Consider the following 19,489-nt stretch of genomic DNA (forward strand, 5'->3'; position numbering starts at 1 on the left):
AACGTGAGAAGCATCGTATTCCTCCTGGACATCTTTATGCCCAATGGCATGAACATTTTAGGTAACCTCCACCGCTATCTGGTTCCATTTTTGCCAGGGTGAGGGGGCCTTTGTGATGATGGCTACCTCCTTCAGGCAGTACCTCACATAGATGTATGCAACAGACGGGAGGCCAGAGCCTGTGATGGACCAGGCTGTGTTTGCTACTTTTTGCAACCTTCTGCCTTCCTGAGCATTTGAGATACCAAAGCAGGCACAGTGAACTTGTGGACTCTTGATATAGTAACTATAGTAGACCACAGGCAAAATGCCCTTAGATTTAGAAAGTAGAGATCCCTTCTTCACAATTGTCGATGTAGCTGGCTCCAGGGGAGATCTTCTGATATGTGGACTTTAAGGAACTTGTGTAAACTAACCTCCCCATTGCTGATATGTTTATGAAGACAGGTATGTGGTCCCAACAAAAGGGTGTGGGTGTGCTCGTGGGTACGTGTGTGTGGATGCATGTTCGCCAGCTACAAAATGGCCTGCAGTTATTTGCCAAACCTCTGAGCTGTCTCACCAAGCTCTTGTAACACCACCACCTGCAGGTTCCCCTCCCCTCCTGACTTGGAAATATATCACCGTTCCTCCATCGTCACTGGGTCCACATCCTGGAAAACAACCCCCCCCCTTCCCCAAAAGAACTGGAGGAATCCTCTTCTCCAGGAGGGACACAGCGGATCAATGAGGGAAGCTGTCCTCAACCTCTCCAGAGGTAATCAGAGATGGCAATAAATACGAAATCCCACAATATGAATTAACAAAAGTTACATTTCCATCCCAGGCTTTGCGGCTCTATCCTGCCCTACAGACAAACGCTGCAAATTCAAAACCACAACTTGCCCTGTGGGGCATTCCATGATAATCTTGCACTTCAAAACAGGAAATTCATGAATAATGCAGTGCTCAAAATAAACATAAATGCAGCCTTTGTGCATCCTTCAAAATAGTCCAGTTCTGCTTCTTCTGGATCCTTTTTAAGAACACAAGAAATATAAGCAGGAGTTGGCTATCCGGCCCGTCGAGCCTGCTCCGCCATTCAATGAGATCACGGCTGATCTGATGATCGGCTCATCTCCACCTACCTGCCTTTTCCTCACATCCTTTAATTCCACAGAAATCTAACCCAAACTTTTCTTAAATATATTACTGATATAGCCTCCACTGCTTCAATGGGCAACGAATAACACCGATTCACCACGCTCTGGGAAAGACAGTTCCTCCTCATCTCCATCCTCAATCTACTACCCTGAATCTTGAGGCTATGTCTCCTCATTCTAATCTCCCCCCACCAATGGGAACAATTTACCCACCTCAATCTTATCTATGCCTTTCATAATTTTATATGTTTCTCGAAAATCCCCTCTCATTTCTAAATTGTAACGAGTACAGTCCCAGATATGCCAACCTCTTCATCTCTGGAATCAAGCTATGAACCTCCTCTGGACTGCCTCCAAAACCATACATCCTTTCTCAAGTAAGGAGACCAGAACTGCACGCAGTACTCCAGATGTGGTCTTTTCCATCAAAGGAAGGAACCACTAATGCTTTTGAAATACCTTTGTGCTGGAGACTGATTTGGGACACTGGGCTTGGCTGTGGGTGTTCAGGGACGGGGGTGGGGGTGGAGAGGTTGTTGAGGCAGACATGATTGAATCCAGCAGCCCCCATCCCTTCCACCATATCATAAACTAACCACACACAGGATTGGACAGCAAAAACCCCTGGTATCAGGCACTTATGGGAATTGATAGATCCTGGATAAGTGAATATCCTAGTGGCTTGAGACTGTGCTGCGTAATTGGCAAGGAGCACTAATTTTAAACTTCTGTATTCTTTTACCCATTTATTTTTCACGATTTTCCTTTAGCTGGTTGGTTGAGGCTGCCGGTTGCTTGAATTCCGGATAAAAGTCTTACATTGTTTCCCACTTTATCATGAAATGCTACATCATCTAGAAACTTACATTGATATAGTACCTGGAGCCATACAGAACTGAACAGGCCTTTCGGTCCAAGTTGCAACTCTGGGCTAGTCCTATCTGCTTGTATTTGGCATGCACCCTTCTATTTCTCCAAATGCCTTTTGGACATTTAAAGTATGCCCACTTCTACAGCCTCCTTTGGCTCTTCTCACACACTTCTTTCCAACCAGCCTCATCCCACTGTTAACCAGTTTCTTTCCCTTTTCCCACCTGGTTTCCTCTGCTCATCCTCTTAACCACCCCATCCCCCACCAGTCCTCACCAACCCTTACCGTCTGGTTCCTCTCATCACCTTCTCTCACCTACCTGGCTCCATGAATCTATCAACCCCTCCTTACCTGGATCCACTCATTGCTGGCCATCCTGCCTCTCTCTCTCTCTCTATGATGGCCCTGTGTGAACCTCATACCCCAGGCGCTCAAGATTCCCCCCAACTCATCTCAGTCAGAATGTGAACCAGTCCTTATCGAGGACTCAGCAGTGGTGAAGGTCAGGAACTTCAAATTCCTTGGTGTCAACACCTTTGAGGATCTGTCCTGGAGCCTCCATGACAATGTAATCATGAAGAAGGCTCGCCAGCGTTATACTTTGTGAGGTGTTTGAGGAGATTTGGTACGTCAATGAAAACATCTCCAGGTGTCCCGTGGAGAGCATTCTGTCTGGTTGCATCACTGTCTGGTAAGGAGGTGCCAACGCTCAGGTCAAGAAAAAAACTCCACAGGGTTGTTAACTCAACCTGCGATATCATGGGCACCAGTCTTTATTCCTCCCTCAGGCAGCACTGTCTGAATTCTGAGACTCCTGCTTCTGACACATTCTGCTTATTCCTTGAAGAAGGATTTAGGCCTGAGACATCAGCAAAATATCTTTGTCTCATATAGACGCTGAAAAGACTGGCTGAGTTTCTCCAGCATTTCAGTGTGTTTACTACAATCACAGCACCTGCACTTCCGTCTTTCACTCAGGATTGAATTGAGCACAATTGATGAAGGGCTCAACTCGAAACTTTGGTTATGTATCTTTATCTTTGCTAAATAAAGTACACTGTTTGACCAGCTGAGTTTCTCCAGCTTTGTGCTTTTATAACATACTTGAGTTGATTGGATGGTAGGGGAATTGGGGGGATGTGGAGAAAAGGCAAGTAGGTGGAGATGAGCCTATCATCAGATCAGTCATGATTTCATTGAATGTTTGAACAGACTCGATGGGTTGAATGGCCTACTCCTGCTCTTATTTCATATGCTCTTAAAGAAGTGATGGAAACCGTGGAACTTGTTAGAGGTGGGGAGGGTTAGAAAAATTAATGTTCAGGGCATTGGGTTTAAGGCTGTCCAGGAGAAATACGATGTGCTGGTCCTGAGGTTTATGCTTGGTCTTGCCCTGCAGCTAAGAACGAATATGTCTGTGTGGGAAATTCAAAGCGATGAATTCTTGGGAGTTGAGGGGATTTGCAATGCCTTTCTCGACTTGCAATGAACCTACATTCAAGGTGGGGTCGCAGTCGGAGGCTTCTGCCTGCTTCCATGGCCGTGTAAGCGGGAAGGACTTGATGTGGACACGCCTTTTCAGTCACCGCAAGCATCCACTGAGCCCTCTGCCTCACCATACCAAGCTGACAACAGACACAGTGTCCAGATAGTATTAATTCTTCACTCTTCATCGTGGGGGTGGGGAGGGGGGGAGGTTTAGGGGTTAAAAGTAGTTTTTTTTTAGTCTTAGTTTTTAGTTGTTAGGGGGAGATGCCGAGATTGGTATTGTATTAACTATGTTACTTTGTACTTGTATTACTTTATTTTGTATTTTTTCTGTACGTGAATTACTTACTTTCTTCATATGTTAAAATTAATAAATAAAGTTTCGGTAAAAAAAAGACACAGTGTCCAGCAGGCAAGAGTGACCTAGGTCCGGACACCAGGTCAGGAGGATCTTGGCATCAGTGCTGAAACAAGCGTTGGAACCCAGCGATAACCTGATGAAATGTCTGCAAGCCACATGCTATCCAGATGGCTCCTCCTGTATTCGTATCTCAGTTTAATTCCTTTAATGAGGGGTGAGGAATGTTGGAGAGGGAAGGGAGAACTTCAGTCAACAGCTAGATAAAATTACTGACAACTGCCCTCTGCATGTGCACTGACAACACCATTGACATTTCAAGTTTAATTGAGAACTTTTTCTGGGTCCTTAAGTATTAAATTCTGCATAAATTGTAATAAATAATTACTTTTAAAGCCCTGATGGTAAACACGGAGACAGTACTTACAGGATAGATTTAGAGTAAATGACGCAATAATTTTTCCATGCAGCCAATTTTTCCAAGGTCTGGAACTCACGCCTGGGATACTATGTGGATTCCACAGCAACTTTCAAAGGAGAATTAAAGTTCAAATCATTGAGGGGGTGAAAAAAACTTTAGTAGAAGGTGTGGGAAGAGAGAAATGAACTGGAGAGCTTTCACATGATGGGCCAAATGGCCTTCCTGTCACTCTATCTATCACTGTTTCCCTGAAGGTCATCTGTGTGTCAGCACACAGCTGTCTGTACTTTTCCATCCTTCAATTCCTGATCATTTATTTTAACAATTTCCTCAGCATTGAGCGCCGCTTTGATGCTCCGCTCTGTGTTTCGTGCAGACTGCTGCATCATCGCTGCTGGTCCCCTTTCTTTCCATCAGTCACTCTTTCTCTCCCTCCTTTCATTCTCTCTCTTCCCTTTCTCTTGCTTTGAGAATTTCAGCTAACAGCCTGAGATTATTTGTCTTGACATCTTTTGTTGAATGTGTCTCATTATCATCACTGCTTCTGGTTCTATCTTGATATGGACGAGAGAGATGTGGAGGGTTATGGGCTGGGTGTGGGTCAATGACAATAGGTGGGAGCAGGTGTTTGGCATGGACTAGAAGGGTCGAACTGGCCTGTAATTGTTATATGGCAAATATAGAAACTTCTTGGTACTTTTAGGTGACATGATTAGCGTAGAGGGTGAGCAAAATGCTGTTACAGAGCCAACGAATGGGACATGGGTTTGAATCCTGTGCTGTCTGTACATTTTCCCTGTGGGTTTTCCACGGGGGGAGGGGGGGGTCCGGTTTCCTCCCACTGTCCAAAATGTACCAGGGGTTATAGGTTAATCGGGTGTAATTGGGCAGCATGGGATCGTGGGCTGAAAGGGCCTGTAACTATGCTGTATGTTTATTTAAAAAAAATAAATATTAAAAAATTTTAATTTAAAAGTGCTGCCAGAAAATCCACAGTTGTCTCTCTCGCTTTCTGCTAAGGGAAATATCAAGATGTGGTGATTTGTCTTGCTTGTATGTGAAAAATTTCTTTAGGAGATGGTTAAGAGTACATTTCTCTCCAGCAGATCAGGTGTGGGGAATGCTCAGACCTTCTCACACCTTCTGTATCCAGTAACACCTGGACACCATTCTGCACCATGGACTGGCAAGCAATGCCCATCTCCAACAAGATGGTTGAAGGTTTGCTTGTTGACTGTCAGGACCCCCAGATACACCAACCTTTGGGGTCCTTGCTCCAATGGCATTCATTTTTCAATAAACTTGCTGACTCCATTGAATAATTCCAGTCTCCAGTTTTGCTTCCCTCTCCGAACCTCTCTCCTGCTTCAGAAAACAAAACCCCTCTCTGACCAAGTGTAAATCTGCCCTCTATACCACTCTCTTAGTTGGCTCACTGCCTGAATGAAACACCTGCAATTTTTGTTAACGTCAAGGGCGTTACATACAAAGCCTTACGTAACACCTACATAACTGTTCTTAGTCCTGCAGGTTGCTCGTTTTGATCTGAAAAGGCGACATACGCCATGAAGCATGAAAGTCTGTAGATGCTGTGATTATAGTAAAAACACAAATGCTGGAGGAACTTGGTATGTCTCACAGTATCCATAGGAGATAACATTTTGGGCCTGAGCCCTTCCTCAAGGTTCACATGTCAGCACATACATGTTAACTAACTAAATATGTTAGCAATAATGTGCTCCTTGTTGGTTCTCCAATTTATATTCTCTGGAAGCGCAAAATCCCAAACTCTTCTGACCATTTCCCAACTCACACCAGGCTTGTTCACCCTTGCGTTCTCCCGGTTTGTAGGTTCTTCCCAGGTCCGCGTGGGTTTCCCCTGGGTGCTCCAGTTTCCTCCCACCCTTCAAAACGTATGGGAGCTGTAGGTTAATTGGGCATAATTTGGCAGCATGGGTTCATGGGCTGCCGGACCTGTTACCACGCTGCATGTCAAATTTTAATTATAAAATTTAATTTTACCCTCTGCCCTCACAATGAAAATCAACAACTTGATCCTCTGAGCTCATCCCTTTGCTCCATCTTTCCATTTAAGATGCTTGTGTTTCGATTCCTCCGATGAAAGTTCACAATTTCACAACTTTCTAGGTTAAAATCATTTGCCATGATTCTTTCCACTCGTGAACCCATGTATATACCATGGCAGAGTCCAAATATCGTCACTGAGCAACACCCTCCATCTAATTTTGTGTCACTGACAATACTCAGCCTCCAAGTCTCTAATATAGATCATAAACATTGCGGTTAGTTCTTGGGGTTGTTCCATCAACTGTGTGATACCAATCTTCAATCCACACTGGCACACACTCACAAAATCGCGTGAGCTCTTGAGCATCAGGCTTTCGGAGTGCGCCACGCACACTGACTCTGTTTATTTCCTACCGATCGAATCCTTGATTACCTGTCAATTGTGATCTTCCTTTCATGTGGAGTTGGTTGCCTGTAATTCCAAATCTTCTCTAAATAACTCTATTCCTTCCTTGATGAAGGACCCCAGTATCAGCCTCACAACAGGCTAACTGGCTTCTAGTTCTTCTTCTTTCTTCAGCAACAAGTGGATGTCATTGGGCAGCTTCTAAACCACTGGTGCCTCCCAGAACTCAGTGAGTTATGAAGAGGTCCCACCTTTGGTTCCACTGTACACACTGGACGCTGGTCATCAGATCTTAATGACTTTTTATCTCTTTGATCCCCATTAGTTTTTCCCCATTCTTTGTCACTCATGATAGGGATTGTTTGAGGTTCTTCCCTCCTATTTGAAACTAGCCCATCTCTAATCCTGAGAATAGTTGCCATGCTATCTAATGTGATGACTGATGCAAAGTATCGGCTCAAATTAACTAGCATTTCCTTGTTTCCCAGCATTAATTCCCAATGCTCCCTCTCCAAGGTCCCACACTTAGAAGAAGCTACCTCTGTCTTGCTGGTACTTGCCTGTTTATTTCATAATTTATTTTCTGCCTCCTTGTTGGGTTCTTAGGCCTTTCTCACCTGATATAGGAGCAAAAATAGGCCCATCAACCCATTGAGTCTGCTCCGCCATTCTAATCATGAGTTGATCCATTCATCCATTCAGCCCTACTCCCGGGCTTTCTCTCCGTAACCCTTGATGCCCTGATGAATCAAACACCTGTCAACATCTGCCTTAAAAACACACAACGATCTCATTTACAGAGCCACCTGTGGCAATAAGTTCCACAGACTCACGATCCTCTGACTAAAGAAATTTTTCTGCCTCTGTTTTAAATTGATCCCCTTTTATCCTGAAGTTGCGCCCTCTTGCCCGAGACTCCCTTACCATTGCAAACAACTTGCCACATCTAAAAACTTTCTGAAAAAGTTCCAATCCTCTTTGCCTCAATTTCCTTTGTCACTCACAGATGGTTCCTCTCTCTCATTCATCTATCTGATCAGCCTCTTCCCTCCCCATGATTGCAACCTCCCATTGTCCTGAGGTTACTTTTCTTTATTTCTGGTCGCTTGATCATCCCCCATCTGATCCTTTCCCTGTGCTCTCAGCTGCCAATGCCCCAAGTTCCGGAGACCATTTCCATATCTCTACATCTCTTTCCTTTACCAATTGTACCCATTGGACCAATTCTCCCATTACCTGTCCTTATTCACGGCTTCCTTTCCCACACATGCTGATTGACTGGTTGAATGTTTCCAACAAGTTCTGCAGAAAAATCGCGATAAATAAATAGGCAAAAATTACAGAAGTTCAAAATTGGTGCTCCCTAGCAGTCAGTTCATTCATCACGTAATCTCAAGTAACCAGCAAATTCAGTCATCCGGCAAGCACCAACTGTCATAGGTGCCGGGTACTGGGGGGGTTTTTACCATGTTTATATTTCAGATTTTTAGAATCTGTATTTTTAAAAAAATTCTTATCAAAGCTTTTCTTTGTGGCTTTTAATGCTGAATGTTGATCAGAAATTGTTCCTTTGAGAAATATTACTCAATTAAATACACACTTGAAAATTATTCCCATCTGACACACCTCCCTCGAGGAGTTTGACAAGGATAAACATCTCGATAACCACTTTCTCTATAATGTATGGAATAAGACTTCAGTTCCCTTCATTTTTCCAATACTTTGCTGCTTGTGATAGGGATTCTTGTGTCTGCTTCCTATCACAAAGTCTCCAGTCTCACACACCAGGGGATCCACAACTCAGTACCCTCTTCCTTTTTGTATACATGTGAAAGCTACTGCTTGTTTTGATATTAATAGATGGCTTGCCCTTGTTATAACCTTTCTCCGTCCTTAAATAAAAACCGCAGAGATCCAGAGCACTGAAGGAAATCAGACTCGTTAGGTCAGCACAACATTGCCTTTACAGAACCGAACAGTTCACACAACTTCCTTCAAACACTTACTTTATAAAATACTTGATGCCATCTGCTGTGTAAGCTTCTTCCCATCCATAAGGTAGACCTGAAGGGAAAGCAGAGGATACAGTTGTCATGAGCTCAGAGATAGGACTCGCATCCCTGACAAAAGAATTTCATGGACTCCACACAAAACTTTTCCCAGATCCCTACCAACTCGTGCACACTTGTCCATCTCATGGGAGGGCAGATCTGATGGAAGAGGGACATTGGTAGGAATATTGAGACATCGGTGGAATATCACGGGGCAATGGTGAGGTATAGGGAGAGACATTATGGGACGTAGAGAAGGAGTGGTGAGATAAAGAGAGAGACATTGGTGTGATATTGGGAGTGATATTGGTTGCTTATTGAAGAGCATTGTGGAAATACAGAGACATTAGTGGGATATAGAGAGAGACTGGTGAGATACCGAGGGGCAGCGGTGGGATACCGAGGTCCCTGCCTCCTTAGTTGCTGCAAAGAGTGCCACCCACACTTTGACAAGGCACAGTTGTTACCCCTGCTGCTCTGGCCACTGGACCTGGCTGCTAACACTGTGGCAGTTTGTGGGATCTTGCTGTGCAGACATTGGCTGCTGGGTTCCTTCCACTCACCTGCAAATACATTTCAAAAGTGTTTCATTAGCCATAAGGTACTTTGGGATGTCCTGAAGGGGATTGGACATGGACAATGGAAATATGGGCAACTTGATAGGCAATGAAAGGTGTTGCAACTTGATAGAACATTCCAGCACAGTACTGGCCTTTAGGCCTACGACGTTGTGCTGACCTATGTAAATCTACTCCAAGTCAATCTAACTCTTCCCGCTATCTTAAACCCATAACCCTCTACTTTTTGTCCATCCATGTGCCTGTCCAAGAATCATATGAATGTCCCTACTGTATCAGCTTCCACCACCACCCTCTGCAATCCATTCCAGGCACCCACCATTCTTCCTGACATCCCCCCTAAATTTTCCTCCACTCACAGATGTCCTCTAACATTTGCTATTGTCACCCTGCGAATGGCTGTCCACCCTATCTAAGACTCTCAATCTTATGTACCTCTAGTCTATTACGTCACATATTAAATTTAATTTTTTTTTATATTTTAAATTTAGACATACAGCATAGTAACTGGGCTATTCCAACCCATGAGCCCATGCCCCCCAAATATCATAATTAACTTACAACCCCGTTCGTTTTGAAGGATGGGATGAAACTAGAACACCGAGAGGAAACACCTGCAGCCATGGAGAGAACGCTCAAACCCCTTACAGACGACGTCAGATTCAAACCCCGGTCCCTGGTGTTGGTCTTGAACTAACTACTATGTTAACTGAGCCACCCATACATCCTACATCACTCCAAAGAGAAAAGCACCAGCTTTGTCAATCTTGCCTCACAAGTTATGCTCTTCAATCCAGGCAACAACTTGGTAAATCTCCTCTGCACCCTCTCCAAATTATCTACCTCCCTGTAATGAGGCAACCAGCACTGAAGGCAATTCTCCAAGTGTGGTCTCATCAGAGTTTTATAGAGCTGCAACATTATCTCACAGCAGTTCAACTTAATCCCCAGACTAAGGAAAGCCAACATGCCATCCGCCTTTTTTAGCACCCTATCAACTTGCGCGGCAACCTCAAGGGACCTATGGAATCTGGACACCAAGATCTCCTCCACACTGTTAAGGATCCTGACATTAACCATGTACCACATCCTCAGGTTTGGCTTGGGATAACAGATCGGTAAAGGCAAGGAAACCACAGGATGGGTTTGTTTCATTGATGCACAGTCCCCCAGCATCCGGGGGGTGGGGGGGAGGGGGGTCCTCTGACAGGGATGTGAAAGGTGGGCAGTAAGCCAAGGACTCTGAAAGGAGTGGACTGGTTAGTTGCTGAGAGGAGCAGGGGTGAGATGAGAAACTCCACTCAGAAGTTGTAAATCTTCAGAACTCTCCTGCCCAGGGGCTGCAAAGGCTCTGGATCTGAGCAAGTTCAAGGTTGGCAGTAAGCTGGAGGGTAGGCAAAGGATCTACCTCAAACTCGGGAACGTTGGCGAGGCCACACTTGGAATATAGTGCGCAGTTTTGGTCACCTGACTATAGGAAGCATATTATAAATTCGCAAAGGGTACAAAAGAGGTTTACAAATTTGTGGCCAGGATTTAGGAAATTGAGTTATTGTGAGAGACTTACAAAACTGGACTGATTTTCCTTAGAGTGTAGGAGGTTGAGGGGGATGTTAGTGAGGATTATAAAATCATACTGAGTATGATTAGGGATGGTTTTGTGAATAGTGATTTTTTTTCTAGAACAGGAGAATCAAAGATGAAGACATAACTACAAGGTAAGGGGGGATGGAAGGTAGGACGCAGAAGGGCTAAGAAAGAGGGAGGGGGTAGGATGTAGAAGGGCCATGATGGAGTGATGGGGTAGGAAGCAGAATGGCCATGATAGTGAGGGGTAGGATGCAGAATGGCCATGATGGGGTGACGTAGGATGTAGAGGGGCCGTGATGGAGGGAGGGGTAGGATGTAGAGGGTTAGGGTTAGGGTTAGGGTGACGGGGGGGGGGGGTTGGGAGGAAATAGGACGTAGAAGGGCCGTGATGGGGAGGAGGGGTAGGATGTAAAAGGGATGTGATAGGGGAAGGTAGGATGTAGAATGGCCATTATGGGTGGAGGGGTAGGATGTAGAAAGGATGTGATGGGGAGGTAGGATGTCGAAGTGAGGGGACATTTCTTCACTCAGAGGGTAGTGAGTACATGGAACAAGCTGCCAGACACAGTGATGTCAGCTTCCTCTAAGAAACATTTGGATAACAGATGGGATGGGATTGGAAGGGTTTGGGCCTAATGCAGACGTGGGACTAAAGCAAGGGGGCATGTTGTTCAGCACAGATTAGTTAGGTCCGTTGCTGTCCAGTGGGACTCTCTGACCAAATGTTCCAGCAGCCAAGATCAATAAGTGGTGTTGAGAGTCATCAGGGAATAATCCCACGAAGGCTTCAGCCCTGGATTGTGATCTATTGCTCTATTTCCTGTCGAGAATCATATTACAGCTCTGTCAGAAACTAGTAGGTCATCACATCCATGTAGGCAAATAGATTTTTAAATGGGAAAGAATAATTACACAAACCAAACCCCAGAGGTTGAATACAACAGGTTTGATTTTAATTAAAGCAAAATCCACCTGATAATAACATCACAGTAATAGTTTTCCAAGGTATGAAGGCTCCAGAAAGTGGCAAACCTACCAGGTCCATCACAGGTTCTGACCTCCCATCCCTTGCAGATGTCTAGGCGAGGCATTGCCTCATCATCCTGCTGGCCTCAATCCCTTCTCACTACCTTCCAGCAGAAGCCTCAAGTCCAGCACTTCTGGGTTCAAGAACAGTTTTTTCCAATAGCGATTAGGCTCTCGGCACTACCCTGACCCTAACCATATACTACTCTGCATCCAGTAAATGATCTAGTTTCACCATTGTAATAGCACTTCCACTGCACTAACAGCATCTAGGAATATTTCTCTATCCTTTTAGATTTTTCATCTGTATTTGTTTTTTGTCAATGTATTTTAAATGTTTAAATTTAGACATACAGCATGATAACAGGCCATTTCAGCCTACGAATCTGTGCCATCCAATTACACCCAATTGACCTTCAACCCCCTGTACGCTTTGAAGGGTAGGAGGAAATCAGAGACCCCAGGGAAAACCAACGCAGACATAGGGAGGACATACAAACTCCTTGCAGACAAGCACGGGATTCAAACCCCAGTTCCAATCGCTGGTGCTGTAACAGCGCTGCGCTAACTGCTATGTTAACTGTGCCCCCCCTGCTTTTACATTCCTATGTGCCTGCAGCAAGAAAGAATTTTACTGCATCTGTACATTATGCACATGACAATAGACTTTTGACCATTCAGTCCTTCAGCAGCACTGACTCTTGTCGCTGTACGAAGACCTTGTTCACTCCCATCTAGACACCTTTTGAATGATGCTATTACATCTGCTTCCTCCACTATCCCTGACTCCCACCACTCTCTGTGCAAAATATTTGCCCTGTACATCGCCCCTAAATTTCTGCGTCTACATCTTAAATGCATGTCCTCAAATGTGTGATGCTTTTGCCCCGGGGAAAAGATTGTGACTGTCCACCTGATTGAATCCTCCCATGATTTTATACAATTTGATCATGTTGCAACTCTACAAATCTCTGGTGAGACCACACTTGGAGGATTGTGTTCAGTTCTGGTCATCTCATTATAGGAAAGATGTGGAAGCTATGGAGAGGGTGCAGAGATTTACCAGGATATTGCCCGGATTGGAAAATAAGTCGAGATAAGGCATGGTTAGCAGAGCTTGGACTTTTCTCTCAAGAACAAAGAAGGATGAGAGAGTTCTTCATAGAGGTCTACAAGATTCTGAGAGGCATAGAGAGTGGACAGCCAGCACCTTTTCCCCAAGGCAGGAATAGCAAACACCAGAGTACATGTGAACAAAGTGAAGGGAAGGAAGTTTAAGGGAGACTTCAGGGGTGTTTTTTAAAAAACATAGATGCATGACCATGGGTGCCTGGAATGCATTACCATGGGTGCCTGGAATGCATTACCATGGATGCCTGGAATGCATTACCATGGGTGGTGGTGAAGACTGAACATTCAAGGCACTGAAGTGGCACTTAGAGAGGCACATGGATGGAAGAAAATAGAGGGTTACAGGGTAGGGAGGGCTTAGTATTTTTTTAGGAATATATGGTTCAGCGCAACATCGAGGGTTAAAGGGCCTGTATTGTGCTGTGGTGTTCTATGTTCTCCTCTCAGTCTCTGACATTTCAGAGAAAACCCTTTTGTCCAACCTCCACCCATAACATCCCAGGCAACATCTGTAAACGTCTGTACCCTTTCCAAAGCCCCCACATCCTTCCTGTAGTGGGACCAGGATCTCCAACCTGACAGGAGGAGGGCGAGGAACATGTGGCCGGGGAGGGATGAGTCTCTCTTGACAGAGTTCAGGCCCAAAACATTGGTTACCCTTCCCTTCCTGTGGATCCTGCGTGACCTGCTGAGTTTCTCCAGCATGTTTGAGCATTGCTCTCGACCCCAGCGAATGCAAACTTTCCTGTTGTACCCCTTGCTATGAATACAGAAAAAGTCCAGAAATCCAGATGCCAGAAATCTGGACCACTTAAGAAGCTGGACTTCTCAAAATCTTTTAAAATTTAGCAGGTTTTTGTTTGCATGCATACCACAGATGCACAGAAGTCACGGAAATGAACAAATTAATATTTGTTTGTTTGTACTTTGTATTTTATATAAAAAATGTTTCATTAATAAACTATCAATATTTACCTGATCACCTCTTCTTTATTTTCCTTAAATAGGAATTTTAAAAGTACTGCCCAAGAATCCGGAAAATTCGAACCGACCTAATCGCCAAGCAGTCTAGATTTTAGGACTTTTACTGTATAAGCACTCTTTCTGCACCAACTCTTTTAAAACAGATCATTTTGGAGGCTTTTGCTGAGTCAGCCCTCAATCTCTGCTTTTCAAATGACCCAGTCTTTCCCTTCATAATGAGTGTAAGCTTTCTCTCTATAATATAGGCAGAATAAGTAATAAAATATTCATGAACATGTTCTATGTAGCCACGGCCTGCTCTAATTAGTGCCATCTGAATCCAGCACTTTAACATGGAACAGGAGTAGTGCAATCACTGCCGTTTCAGAAGGGGTACTTACGTTCTGCCTCGATAACGGAGCGAACAGATTTTGCCAGCTCCTGAGCATCTATGGAAAGCGAAGTCAGCGTTCTGGGACCACTGTGGCCAAGTCGAGCAAGCATGTTTTGAGGCAAGGCTGGGCCTGACAATCTTCTTGCGCTGCCCACACAGAGGAAACAAGAAGGGGACCCAACGTTAATCTCTGTGCTTCAACTTATCTCTTACAACCACCCAAAAAACAGAGGTCTGTTTGGACTCTAGGGGAGAGCACAAAATAATTCAATGAATATTCAATCAAAATTCAAGGCGTGCTGAAGTTGGGAACAAAAATCTGAGATAAAACATAGAACAATGCAGTGCAGAAACAGGCGTTTGGCCCTTCTAGTCTGGGCCAAACTATTTTTCTGCTTTGTCCCACTGACCTGCACCCAGTCCATAGCCCTGCACACCTCTCCCATCCCATCTGTCCAAATTCTTCTTAAGGGTTAAAATTGAGCCACATTCACCACTTCAGCTGGCAGCTCATTCCATACACCCACCATTCTGTGTGAAGAAGTTCCCCCTAAATTTTTCCCTTTTCAACCTAAACCATGTCCTCTGGTTTGTATCTCACCCTCCCTCAGTGGAAAAAGCCGACCTTCGTTTACTCTGTCCATACCTCTCATAATTTTATTATAAAATTGTAAAGTTAAAAAAAAACTAGAGGATTGTGTGTGATTCTGGCCTCCTCATTAGAGAGTGTACAGAAGAGATTTACCAGGTTTAGAGGGCATGAGTTATTGGAAAAGGTTGGACAAACTTGGGCTGTTTTCTCTGGAGCATCGGAGGCGGAAGGGAGATCTGGTTTAAGTTTATTATGAGAGGCACTGATAGGATGATAGTCAGAATCTTTCTTGTTGGGTTAAAACATAACATACTAGAGGAAATGTATCTAAGGTTAAACAAGAAAGTCTGCAAATGCCAGGGTTGAGTGCAATACACAAGTGTGCTGGAGAAGGTCAGCAGGTCATGTGGCATCCACTCCCCATGAATGCTGTGTGACCTGCTTAGTTTCTCCAGCACACTTGTGTATTGCCCATGTGTTTAAGGTTAGAGATGTGTGGAGCTGATGTACAAGAATCTACTATTTCAGTTACAGAATGAAGAGAAAGATGGTGGAAGATTATTAAAATTGAATTGTACAATCTTTAACGAGGCTCGGACTTTGCTTGATGTTTATGCTCCAAATGCTGAGGATACAGCTTTTGTTGTGGATATGTCTTTATTATTTGGACAAGTAAATTCTAATGTGGTGATTGGGGGAGATTTAAATGTGGTTTTGGAGCCTTTATTGGACAAGTATTCAAGAGTAATTAAGTCATTATATAATAATCAACTTGTTTTTTTACACATACTGTTTGGATTTGTGATTGATTGCAACAGTTTTGGAAAGGTATTCAATCTATTTTTAATAGTTTATATAATATCTATGTTGTATTAGATCCTGATATATTTTTATATGTTTAGGCTTAATTGATTATTAGATTTCTTGTATTTATTTAGCCTTAGTGGTGGCCAAGAAATGTATAGCGCTTATTTGGAAAGATAGAAATATACTAATCTTAGATAGGTGGTATTTAGAGATGAAGTCTTGTTTAATTATGGAAAAGATATTCTTTTCAATTTAAGATAGGATGTCTTTTAGCTGAAGTGGACTCCATTTGTTAAGTACATGTAATTAAGTTTGACTTAAATATGTTTTATGTGTGATATTTTAGATTTGATAACTTTTTTTTATTAGTATTTTTACTTGTTATTTTTCTTTTTGTTTGTCTGTGAGTTTTTTTATATATATTATTAACTTTATTAATTCTTCACTCTTTATTTGGGAGGGGGAAGGGGTGGTTTTTTTAAAATATATATAATTTTTTTTTTAGTGGCCGTATATATGGTGGGGGGGAGTTAGACTAATCTAAGTTAGGTCATTAATGTTGTGTTGTAATAATTACTTTATTTTTCATTTTTCTTTAAATGTAATTTTTTCTGTTTTATTCATGTGATAAAATCTTTAAATAAAGTTTAAAAAAAAGAGATGTGTGGAGCACGGTTTTTTTTACAAGAGTGGTGGATGCATGGAGTAGTGGTAAAAGTAGATACAAAAGTGCTATTGAAGGGGCTTCTAGATTGACGTGAATATGCAGGGAATTAAGGGATTATAGATCAGGTGCAAACTGCAGAGATTTAGTTTAGTTTGGCATCATGTTCAGCACAAACACATAGGGTGAAGGGCCTGTTTCTGTGCTGTATTCCATGTTCTATGGAACCACGTCATGGAACGATACAGCCTGGAAAAAGGTGCTTCAGCCCAGAGCCTGTGCTGACATCAACCACTCATTTACCATGCTACATTAATCTCATTTCTTATTCTCTCTGCATATCCAACAACTCCTACAGATTCTACCACTTCCTGACACACTATGGCTAAATAACTGAACAATCTACATGCCTGTGGGACCCAGAGGAAACCCATGCATGCAAACTCCACACAGTCAGCGCCAGATGTCAGGATTGAACCTGGGTCTCTTCCGCTGTGAGGCTGCTGCTCGACCTCACTCCACATTGCTCCTCGCTCCACATTTCAGGGTGAAAAGACTTTAGAGAGAGTGTAGAGGAATTTACCACAATGACAGCAGGAGTGAGGGTCGTCAGACATGTGGAGAGTCGTCAGACATGTGGAGAGATCAGGGGTGAGATAGTCGTACAAGGGTATGATTGATGAGACATTTAATCCCATTATAGATATAGATAAAACAGATAGAGATAAATTGTTTCCATTAGCTGAGGGGACTGGAAACGAAGCTGATTGGCAGAAGAACCACCATAGAACACTACAGCACAGAAACAGGACTTTTGGGCCTACTACGGATTCTGTGTTGAATCATTATGCTGCCTGGTCCCACTGACCTGCACCCAGACCAGATCCCTCCATACCCTTCCTGACCATGTATCTCTTAAAATTCTTCTTAAATTGAGCCCACACTCACCTCCATTATAGCCAGCAGTTCACTCTACACTCACACAACTCTCTGTGGAGAAGTTCCCCCTAATCTTTCCTTTAAACTTTTCCCCTTTCACCCTTAACCCAGGTTCTCTAGTTTTTATCTAATCCAACATCAGTGGAAAAAGCCTACTTGTATTTACTCTATCTATACCCATCATAATTTTGTAGACCTCTATCAAATCTCCCCTTATCCAGGGAATTAGGTTTTAACCTGTTTAACTCAGTTCCTCAAGTTCCAGTAACATCCTAGTAAATCTCCTCTGCACTCTTCGATCGAGGAAGGTAAGTTATTTGCATTGGTGGGAGAGACCAGAACTAAGGGACAGCCTCAAGGTTCAGGGTAGTAGATTTAGGACAGAGAGGCCGAGGAACTGCTTTTCCCAGAGGGTGGTTAATCTGTGGAGTTCACTGCCTCTTGAAACAGTGGAGGCTACCTCAGTAATTATATTTAAGAGAAGGTTTTATAGATTTTTACATAATAAGGGATATGAGGAAAAGGCTGGTAGGTGGAGATGAGTCTACCGTCAGATCAGCTATGATCACATTAAATGGAGGAGCAGGCTCAATGGGCCAGATGGCCGACTCTTGCTCATGTTTTTACTGATATCTTTACCATAGCATCCCAACTGCGATATTCAATGGTTTGATTTATGAAGGCCAAACTGTACCAAAAGCTCTCTCGACGACCCTATCAAAGGTGATGAGAAAGAACGTTTCTACACAGCATGTGAGCAGTGTCCAAATTTCTCCATCAGGAGTGAGGGTGCATGGTGTTTAAAAAGGAGTGGGATCAGGGTTTGAAGGAAGTTGTGGGCGACGGAGAGTGGTGTGATCTTACTAGAACACACTGACCTGAAGGGAGCTTCACAGGGCTGCTTTCTCCAAGGGGAGAGTCACCAACAAGGGAACATGACTACGAAATATGGGACCAGACATTTTAAACTGAGGCCTGCAGAAATGTCTTCTCTCTGAGAGTGAACAGAATTGCATTATTTCTTGTTACCCACATCGAGTCATAGTAAACAAAATGTCATTCCATGTGCTATCCAGCAAACTCAGCTCATGGTGCAATAGTAACAAATAAATAAGCAACAATATGGGGAGTAGTGTTAGAATAGGTGGTGCAGGGCATGGAGAAAAGAATTTCAAAATGGAGAAAGGGTATCATCTTTTACCAGTGAGGGGCTCGTATAAGAGTCTGATAACAGCAGGAAAGAAGCTATCCTTGAATCTGGAGTTGGTGGTGAATCCCTGGAATTCTCTGTCCCACAAGATATATGCACTTAAGGTGGAAACAGACAAATATTTGAAAGCTTGAAGAATGTAGGATTCAGGGGAGCTGGTACAGAGGGAGGTGTTGAAGCCAGCCAGCAATGATCACACTGAACAGTGGCCCTGTGGCCTCCAGTCCCTAGTTCCTGTGTTCTTCTGTCTGAATGGCCCTTCCTTGGGCTGGACCCCTTCTATGCTTCTGTGGAAAACAATTTTCATCTGCTATAGACAGGACAGTGGGAGAGATTACATGAACAGAGGAGGGGAACAGGGTCGGTTTGGAAAACAGTGCCCACATCCAACAGTGCTGGAGGAATTCAGCAGGCCATGCAGCATCCATGGAAAGTCAGTGGATGCTTTGGGCCTCAGCTCTTCTTCAGGAGAGCTGGAAAATCAGGAGGACCCTTGTATAAGAAGGTGGAGGGGGGAAGGGGAAGAGCCCAGGCTAGCAGGTGATGGGTGGATGCAGGTGGAAAAGGAGCTGAGAGGTGAGGTGCAGCGGGGTGGGAAGGATGCTCTCTAATCGGTGAAGGAATGGGGTGGGGAGCTGGAGGCAAACAGAGGGAGAGGGTGGACATAAATTGGAGATTGCTATTGATGCTGTCAGGTTGGGGACGGCTGAGGTGGAATACAAGATGTTGTTGGTATCATATCAAATCATAATGACCTCAGTTTTATCATGCTGATGGACAAGGATCTTAAATTAGCATTGAATAAGGAAAAGGAACCACAGGACTATAGG

General features: G+C 43.7%; 1 protein-coding gene across 12 annotated transcripts in view; it reads right to left on the reverse strand.

The window, feature by feature from the left end:
• Positions 1–19,489, reverse strand: part of stxbp4 (syntaxin binding protein 4) — a 103,408-nt gene that overhangs the window by 6,828 nt on the left and 77,091 nt on the right. For 4 of the 12 annotated variants that reach the window (XM_069929884.1, XM_069929883.1, XM_069929885.1 and 1 more), the window contains 4 exons: positions 14,455–14,594; positions 9,209–9,328; positions 8,721–8,778; positions 7,951–8,016 (listed from right to left, as the gene is read on the reverse strand). In XM_069929884.1, the coding sequence (XP_069785985.1) occupies positions 7,951–8,016; positions 8,721–8,778; positions 9,209–9,328; positions 14,455–14,594 (384 nt within the window). The remainder of the gene's footprint in view (positions 1–7,950; positions 8,017–8,720; positions 8,779–9,208; positions 9,329–14,454; positions 14,595–19,489) is intronic. The other 8 variants (XM_069929892.1, XM_069929891.1, XM_069929894.1 and 5 more) reach the window with 5 other exon arrangements.

Source organism: Narcine bancroftii, chromosome 3, assembly GCF_036971445.1.
Source record: "Narcine bancroftii isolate sNarBan1 chromosome 3, sNarBan1.hap1, whole genome shotgun sequence".
Lineage (NCBI taxonomy): Eukaryota > Metazoa > Chordata > Chondrichthyes > Torpediniformes > Narcinidae > Narcine > Narcine bancroftii.